The sequence below is a fragment of the Hippocampus comes genome, unplaced genomic scaffold (genome assembly GCF_001891065.2).
Source record: "Hippocampus comes isolate QL1 unplaced genomic scaffold, H_comes_QL1_v1.1 scaffold307, whole genome shotgun sequence".
Classification (NCBI taxonomy): Eukaryota; Metazoa; Chordata; class Actinopteri; order Syngnathiformes; family Syngnathidae; genus Hippocampus; species Hippocampus comes.
This window is the reverse complement of record NW_017805337.1, coordinates 181,957-190,413: the sequence shown is the minus strand read 5'-3', so window position 1 is coordinate 190,413 and position 8,457 is coordinate 181,957. Positions and strand designations below refer to the sequence as shown.

General features: G+C 54.2%; 3 protein-coding genes across 3 annotated transcripts in view; 2 read left to right on the top strand and 1 right to left on the bottom strand.

Moving 5' to 3' along the window:
* The window catches only part of LOC109516925 (leucine-rich repeat-containing protein 24-like), a 6,389-nt gene extending 1,746 nt beyond the window's left edge, over positions 1-4,643 (bottom strand). The window contains 8 exon segments of the mRNA XM_019871750.1: positions 8-238; positions 290-369; positions 466-731; positions 828-1,088; positions 2,024-2,051; positions 2,163-2,249; positions 2,894-3,096; positions 4,167-4,643. Of these exon segments, the coding sequence (XP_019727309.1) occupies positions 8-238; positions 290-369; positions 466-731; positions 828-1,088; positions 2,024-2,051; positions 2,163-2,249; positions 2,894-3,096; positions 4,167-4,443 (1,433 nt within the window). The 5' untranslated portion in view covers positions 4,444-4,643.
* A 572-nt stretch (positions 4,644-5,215) lies between these two features.
* dohh (deoxyhypusine hydroxylase/monooxygenase) lies at positions 5,216-7,172 on the top strand. Its single transcript, XM_019871809.1, has 5 exons — positions 5,216-5,352; positions 5,574-5,741; positions 5,852-5,928; positions 6,405-6,660; positions 6,857-7,172. Exons 1-5 carry the CDS (start codon positions 5,247-5,249, stop codon positions 7,165-7,167), a joined length of 918 nt encoding a protein of 305 aa, XP_019727368.1. The 5' UTR covers positions 5,216-5,246; the 3' UTR covers positions 7,168-7,172.
* A 23-nt stretch (positions 7,173-7,195) lies between these two features.
* rsph4a (radial spoke head component 4A) overlaps positions 7,196-8,457 on the top strand; it is a 5,268-nt gene continuing 4,006 nt past the window's right edge. Inside the window, exon 1 of the mRNA XM_019871808.1 lies at positions 7,196-7,970. Within this exon, the coding sequence (XP_019727367.1) occupies positions 7,882-7,970 (89 nt within the window). The 5' untranslated portion in view covers positions 7,196-7,881. The remainder of the gene's footprint in view (positions 7,971-8,457) is intronic.

Here is an 8,457-nt window from a genome sequence, read left to right as displayed (position 1 = left end):
GCCCCTCGGGCGCGGCCACGCCGGCGAGTCGGGGGACGGCGCCTGCGCCCAGCCGGCCCACACGGACGAGGACGAGGAGTTGATGGCCAGCTGGAAGGTGAGCCGCGCCGCGCCGCCCGCGTTCCAGGCCTCGCACTCGTAGAAGCCGGCGTGCGCCACCGTCACGTTGCTGAGGAAGAGCATCCCGCTGCCCGTGTCGGGGTCAAAGTGCGAAGCGCCCTCGTCGCTCTTCTGCACGCGGGCCCCGCCGCCCTCCGACGGCTCGGCGCCGCCGCCGCCGCCCGCTCCTCGGGCCCCGCCTCCAAGGTCCTGCACCAGCCCTCGGGGTGCCGGCGAGGCCTTGCCCGAAGACGCCTTCCTCCAGGTCACCTGCGGGGGCGCAAGTTGCCTCAAACCAATCGAGCCGTTCTCTCGTCCGCTGAGTTGCCCTCATTTTGAGTCTCGTCGTTCAAAGGTCGCGCTCACCTGCGGGCGCGGGTATCCCGAGGCGTGGCAGGAGACGCGCAGACTGTCGCCGAGGCGCACGGCCATGCGTCGGGGCTCCAGCTGCACCAGGGGCGGGATGCACACCAGGCTGTTGGGCGGCACCTCCAACAGGCCGAGGCGCGAGAGCCGCGGCGGCTCGCGGCAGCGCAGGCGCCGGCGCTCGGACGAGCTGAGCAGCCGCCGGCCCTCCTCGTCCATCCAAGTCCTCAGCCAGTGCAGGGCGCAGTCGCAGCGCCACGGGTTTTCTGCCGGCGGACGGGCGGCGTTAGCCCAGCCTCTTCTCCGTTCTGCCGTTCCCAACGACCGAGCCATCGCGCGTTTGTCTGGCGGGCCGAGCTCACCGGTGATGCGCAGCACCTGCAGGCTGACCAGCGGGCGCAGCGCGGCAGCCGCCAAGGTGTGCAGGCGGTTCCCGCTCAGGTCCAGCAGCGCCAGCGAGGTCAGGCCGGCCATGGCCTGCTCGCCCACCATCTCCACGCCGTTGCGCTGCAGGTGCAGCTCCTGCAGCCGCTGAGGACGGCGCATCGCCAAACGACAACAAGAGGTTTGCGGCCCCCGAAACAACAACAACGACGAGTGTCGTTTGCTTGGAAAATACTCTCCTTCCACAGAGCAAGACTCTCTCACTCACCCCAGAATTGGACTTTTCTTGGAACATTTTCAAAACAGCTTTTTTATATGTACGTCATACCGCCAGTGATGAGTCACGTTTCCAAAGATATGTATACTTGACTGTTTTGTTCGTCTCCCATGACTCTCTCACTCACCCCAGAATTGGACTTTTCTTGGAACATTTTCAAAACAGCTTTTTTATATGTACGTCATACCGCCAGTGATGAGTCACATTTCCAAAGATATACTTGACTGTATTGTTCTTCTCCCACGGAGAAATTCCTGTTTGTTGAAAACAGAACTCATTCCTTGAGAAAGCTTTTGGCTTGAATTCAAACATTTCCCCTTTGACTTTTATCCATCCATCCATCTCTGATCTAAAATCGCTCTTTTAGTTTCAGGAGGGTCGCGGCGGTTGCCGGAGCCTCTCCCAGCCTCCTTGAGAAAGCTTTTGGCTTGAATTCAAACATTTTTCCTTTGACTTTTATCCATTCATCCATCCCTAATCTGAAATTGCTTTTTTAGTTTCAGGAGGGCTCTCCCAGCCGTCTTCAGGTAGTAGGTGGGGCACACCCTGAACCGGTTGCCAGCCAAGTCAATCGCCGAGTTGCGCTCCCCATCACACCTCGGGACAATTTCGGAATGCCCATTCAACCTGCCGTGCATGTTTTTGGAATGCGGGAGGAAAGCGGAGTACCCCGAGAAAAGCCACACGGGAAGGCCGGGGCCTGGAATCGAACCACGTGCCTCTGCGCTGTGAGGCTGGCGTGTGAGGGAAACGAAAGACCCCCCCTCCGCCCCCCAACGTGTTTCTATGGCCGTCAGGTATACGCGGAATTTGGCCTATCCCGCCCGCCGACAGTGGGGGTCCACTGGAAGCCATTGTCCCCCCCCCTTTTTTTTCGGTCCTGCCGGCGGATCTGACCGATCACGTTGTCCTGCAGGAACAGCGTCTGCGAGGGCACCGCGTCAACAATGTCAAATGTTGGACACTCGGTTAGTGTGAGTACAGTGACGCCTAATTGGAAATGTCACAGGTGGCGGTGTTCGGATGCGTGCATTACCTGCAGGTAGAGGTAGTGCAGTTGCGCCAGCGGGTGCAGGTCCTGCCGGCGGATCTGACCGATCACGTTGTCCTGCAGGAACAGCGTCTGCGAGGGCACCGCGTCAACAATGTCAAATGTTGGACACTCGGTTAGTGTGAGTTTAGATGCAGTAACAAGCGGATTTGCTGCGTCAACACATGGACATGGACAATAGAACGGTTCGAGCAGACATATATTCTTTATCCTCGTCAAAAAATGACAAAATAGTCTGGTTTTTTTTTTTTTTTGCGAGGTATGGATTTTTTTACTTGCTTTTCCCCCTGTGAGAAATCATTATTTTGGGTATGATTTTCTTGAAAAATATGACATCTTTCCAAAAAACAAACAAAATGATACTCCTTGAAAAAGTACAACACTCCACCAAATCGTGACTTTTTCTGGAGGAAGAAAAAAAAAAACCAAAACCTTCTCAGGTCAAATGCACAATGTGACTTATTGTCTCCAAAAAAGTACAACCTTTGGAAAATATATTTCCCTAGGAAAAAAAAAAAAGTTGATCTGAACAAAATATACCCTTTTCTCTGGGGGGAAAAAAAGAAAAAAAATATATACCCTTTTGGTAGAAAAACAGGACTTATTTTCCTCTCCATTATTTTGTATACATTAACCCCACAATTTTCTTTACTACAACAAGTAAACGTTCAATGATCAGAGAGCAGATGGAGTGCATATTGTTGTTCTGTCGTCACCTGCGTGGATGCGGGCACTCGCTCGGGTAAGGCGAGGAGGCCGGTGGATCCGCACTCCACCGTCAGGCTGTAACATCGGCAGCTCGCGGGGCAGGGGGCGGTCACGCCCACGGCGGCGGCGTGCGGAAGGACCAGCAAGATGATGAGGAGGAGGAAGAGGAGCCGGACGGCGGGGGGGAGCGGCGGCGGCATGGCGACACGCTCTGAAACCAAGCAAAATATTTCAACAAAGCGGCTCCCGTCCCCGTGGGCCCCAAAAGACACTTCGGGAGGGACACCCGCACGTCATCCAAAGAGGCTGTAGCGGTGCACCTCACAGCGTGGCCAGAGCCAAGGTGGTGAGGGCCATGAAATACTGACAAAGAATTTCACCAAAGTTGACGTCCAAATCATATTTCTACTTCTACTCCGACTTGAGGGCGAGAACGTGTCGGAAGTCGGACGGGTTTTTGGGGGCAAAAGTGTGCCGCATTTTGGGGGCAGGTGAGAGAACAGTCAACTCTTGCTTTTGGCCTTTTTACGTCCAAGAAAATACTGTGCGGGCCTTGAAAACTCTGGCAAAATGCTCGGCTGGGTGTTAGTGAGTTTCCTCACGGGAGTACTGTTCCCCGTGGGCCCCAAAAGACACTTCGGGAGGGACACCCGCACGTCATCCAAAGAGGCTGTAGCGGTGCACCTCACAGCGTGGCCAGAGCCAAGGTGATGAGGGCCATGAAATACTGACAAAGAATTTCACCCAAGTTGACGTCCCAATCATATTTCTACTTCTACTCCGATTTGAGGGCAAGAACGTGTCGGAAGTCGGACGGGTTTTTGAGGGCAAAAGTGTGCCGCTTTTTGGGGGCAGGTGAGAGAACAGTCAACTCTTGCTTTTGGCCTTTTTACGTCCAAGAAAATACTGTGCGGGCCTTGAAAACTCTGGCAAAATGCTCGGCTGGGTGTTAGTGAGTTTCCTCACGGGAGTACTGTTGCTCCTTTGAGTCATGATTATTCCTAGCGATGAATCTGTTGATTATTTTTCAGATGAATCGAGGAATGTGATTCCCTCACTTGTCTCAAAAACATGACCACTCGTATCACGGAGCAGCAGGAGACTCTCGTGCTCGTCACTGGGGCAATCTCGGGAATCCTCAAACAGTGCAGGCAACAAAGAAAATGGGAATCATCTGGCGCTTTTGCGAGGTGGTCGGCTGATCCTCCATCTCGCACAATGGAGGCCACGAGCACGCGCGCGTTGACGCCTTGACGTCGATTGCGACGAGGTGGTTGCTACCTGGTGATGAAGACGGAGGAAGAGGACGACGACACGCTTTCACCGGCAAGGGTCGACGCTCATTTGACGCGCGCCCTGAGGAGGAGGAAGATGCGCGGCCCGGGTGGCGTCCGAGGATCCAAGGATGGAGCGCTAGAGAGAGCGAGAAGGAAGGATGTGAGCTGAGTGCAAAGCTGCTCCTTGGTCTGCTTCTTCCACTTGGATTCGACAAAACGTCAGGCGGGACGGGTTCTTCCAAAACACGCAGCGAGCGGAGATGTTTCCTCGACGGCTCCATCCTCCCCCTCTCCCTCCTTTTCGGCCTCCTCTCTGCCACCCGCTGGCTCGCTCCGTTCTCTTCCGCCAGCGGTCTCTCCACAATAAAAGAAAGCTGGAAGACATCAACATACTCCGGACCCGCTTACCCGGGGTTCGGCACTCACCCACAGATTCACCCGTTCGCAGATTTCTTTTTTTTTTTTCAGCACTTTGAATTTCTGCGAGGTCTGGGACGTCTGGGCTGCCCACCTGAAACGTGGCTCGCTAGCCTAGCTTCCAATCAGCACGATAGTTTAGCGAGTAGAGACAAGATTTAGTCCCCCAGATTACTTGTGGTACTACACGTTCATAAACTTTGCAAACGCGTGAAGCACTCGGATATATCCCCGTGTAGCTGGCAACCCGGCACGTGCGTGAAATCTTAACGTGCTTGCAATGTGTGCGTCTGTGTTTTGGGGATTCCATACTTGTGGTACTACACGTTCATAAACTTTGCAAACACGTGAAGCACTCGGATATATCCCCGTGTAGCTGGGAACCTGGCCCGTGCGTGAAATCTTAACGTGCTTCCAACGTGTGCGTCTGTTATTTTGTGTTCGTGTGACGCCCGAATGTATGTGGAATCCCCGAGTGTGCAGTGTGCGTGTCTATATAATGTTTGGGTCAGTGTGGAGGCGTAATATCTGTTATTCTGTGTGTCTATTGTGACTTTGTAAGGAGTCTGTGTGTGTGTTGTCTGCGTGATTGTGTGTGCACTTAATATTTGTGTATGTTTGTATAACAATTTGTGTGTGTGTGTGTGTGTGTGTGTGTTAGAGCAGGATGGGCAGTGTGGAGCAGCTGGCTGCGGTGGGTTCTGTACTGGTGGACCCCCGCCAGGACCTGACGCGGAGGTTCCGAGCTCTGTTCACCCTCAAGAACCTGGGAGGTACGTTTCAAGAGATTTGGAGATAAAACCAAATAAACGCAGCAAAAAATAAATAAATGAAGATCACTTGTCAGTGTCTTGTGTGCGGTTTAAACTCAGTTGCATTCACACGAGACCTTTTTTGAGGGAATTTGTTTTTGAAATGCACAAAATGAGCTCCAAGTGGGTGCTGCGAAGCCAAATGGCTTTATGTTCATGTTGGATCGTGTCCCGTTTGTGAGGCGCTGAGGCGGTGGAGTGGATCAGCAAGGCGTTCGGCGACGACTCGGTGCTGCTCAAGCACGAGCTGGCCTACTGCTTGGGTCAGATGCAGGACGGGCGCGCAATCCCCGTCCTCAGCGCCGTTCTCAAGGACACCCGACAGGAGCCCATGGTACGGCACGAAGCGGGTGAGTGGCAGCGCTCGCGTGGCACTCGCCACGCTTGTGCGTCCTTTTCCCCAAATGCTTGCTCCCGATTTCCGTTGGAACCCAAGTGGCCGCTTTGTGTGCGCCTGCAGGGGAAGCCCTGGGAGCCATCGGGGACCCGTCGGTTCTGGACCTGCTGAAGGCCCACTGCCAGGACCCCGTCGTCGAGGTACAAGGCATTGAAAAATTCTACATGTCCCACTTCAAATGACAGGCTTTTCTGCTATTGCCCCCCTCCCCCTCCCAAAAAAAGAGCGGTGACCATGAAAAAAAAAAGTATATATTTTTTTCCCCCTCATTATTGTACGCCATACAACTTGATTGGGGAGACAGAAAAAAATTTTTTTTAAAAATGAGATCATGTGGTTGCATAAGTGTGCACACCCTCTTAAACCTGGGAATAGGTACAGAACGAACCAGTCACATTCAAACTTGCATTCAATAGGGATCAGCACACAACAGCCACTGATTGGTTGAAAAAATATCTTACCCCCCCCCACCCCACACACACACACACACCTTGGAGCCCTGGCCAAAAAGACACATGAAGTCTTCCATTTGAGTTCAGAGTGGCCCCTTTTGGGCCCGATTGTCCCTTTTGGTTCGGAGACGAGGTCCACATCGCCAGTGTCGACGACCTTGCAGGTGGCCGAGACGTGCCAGCTGGCCGTGCGTCGTCTGGAGTGGCTTCAGAGCGGCGGCGACGACAAACGGCGGGACGGCGAAGCGGAGGAGAACCCGTACTGCTCGGTGGACCCGGCGCCCCCACACTCCCGCGCCAACGTGGACGAGCTGCGCGGCCTCCTGCTGGACGAGAGCCTGCCGCTCTTCGAGCGCTACAGGGCCATGTTCGCGCTGCGGAACCTCGGCGGCCCGGAGGCCGTCCTGGCCCTGGGGGAAGGTGAGAGGCCCTCCTGACCGCAACCGTGTCGTAGGAACCCGGCCTTGATTTTCTTAGCGATTGGATCGTTTCCAGACTCCTGATCTGCTTTTTTTGGTTTTGTTTTTTTCATTTGTTTGAAATGCGCTCCTTGATTCTTCTTCATTTGTGGAACTTCAATCTGCAGTACTAGATGACGTTTGTTGTGGTTTTTCAGGCCTGCGGTGTTCGAGCGCCCTGTTCCGTCATGAGATCGGCTACGTCCTGGGTCAGATGCAACACCCCGCGGCGGTGCCGGCACTGCGCGCCGCCCTGGAACGCAGCGGCGAGAGCGCCATGGTGCGCCACGAGGCGGCCGAGGCCCTGGGCTCCATCGGCCGGGACGAGTGCCTGGCCGTGCTGCGACGTTTCCGTGCCGACGGCGAGCGCGTGGTGAAGGAGAGCTGCGAAGTGGCCTTGGACATGCTGGACTATGAGAACAACCAAGAGTTCCAGTATGCGGACGCACTTGCCAGACTGCAAGGATAAAAGCCGGGGAGGGAGCGAGGGAGGGATGTGGGTGTGGGTGTATAGAAATTAAAGTTTTATTGAAAAAACACAGAAACAAAATGCTTCCCCCACCCCCCAAGTGACACATCTTTAGTTGGTTCTCGACCGGTGCTTGACTTGAGTTATGACGGGTTCCGAGATGGAGTTCTTGCTCTTGTTTTTTGACTGTTCTCTTGACTTGTCCTTGTGACAAGACTTCGAGACTGGTTCTTCACTTGGGACGTGACTGTTGTTGAATTTTTTTTATTTTATTTTTTGAGATGGATTCCTTGCTTATGTTTTTTTTTTTTCTCATCATCTAAGCCGATCACAAATTCTCACGGATGAGGTGTTTTGAATGCTTTACGTCAACCAATTTGCTGCCCCGTTTTGCATTCACGACTCCTTATTCGCGTTTCCTTCAGACTTGAGGAAGTGCGCGTCGTCATCTCGGTGCGGAGCAGCGGCGGTGTTATTTTTTTGTTTCCACGGCAACCGCGGCGGCTCCCTCCGACGCCCTCGCGAGCGGCGTCCTCGTTTGCTTTGACTCGCTCGGCCACGCCGCGAACTTGTCGTGCGCGTCGACTTCTCCGGGCGAGCAGCGGGAGAACGAGAGCGTCTTCGATCGCGAGCGAGCGAGGGGGGTTGAGCAAGTTCCTTGGAGCGACAAAGCGTCTGCCCTGCTCGCGCCGAAGGTGAAGGAAGGAAGCCGAGATGGACGGAACCCAGCAGGTCAGCCTGCAGGTGGCTGCTTCCTTCAAAGCGTTCCTCATGAAGAGCAGCAGCAAAAGCAATCTCAACCTGTGAGTTGAAAAGCTCAAGCCCTCGTACACGCCCGCTCGAGTTTGCGAATTGGCACACAGAGTGCGCGCGCCCGAGTGAGTCTCGCCAATTGTTATTTCGCTCGGTGGGTGAGAAACCTCCGCGACGCTCAGCAGCAAAAAGTTGGAACAATGCGTCGGACTATAAGCAGTCAAAAACTTTTGTCGTACCGAACTGGCATGATCAATTTTGAGTGTGGCCGGCACAACGTATTCTTGCTTATAAAATCCGTGTACGTTTGCCTTTCTGACCGATTGACCTCTGTCGGCTACCATTGATCGGGGGGGGGTTCACGACGGTCAACCTGGAAGCAGTCTGACGTCATGAATTTGACATCCATTCGCAAGCATGGCCTTTTGCGGCCATAAGCAGTCCGACAAGAAAAATAGGAATTATCCACGATGAAGTTTACAAATTGAATAAACTTGAATACCGCCCCCCCCCCCCCCCTCTCCACCCACACCTGCT

Excerpts from the sequence above, each read along its gene's own strand:
- dohh (XM_019871809.1), top strand. The coding sequence starts at position 5,247 with ATGGGCAGTGTGGAGCAGCTGGCTGCGGTGGGTTCTGTACTGGTGGAC. Across the intron at positions 5,353-5,573 it reads CACCCTCAAGAACCTGGGAG|GCGCTGAGGCGGTGGAGTGG; the intron begins GTACGTTTCAAG and ends CCCGTTTGTGAG. Across the intron at positions 6,661-6,856 it reads CGTCCTGGCCCTGGGGGAAG|GCCTGCGGTGTTCGAGCGCC; the intron begins GTGAGAGGCCCT and ends GTGGTTTTTCAG.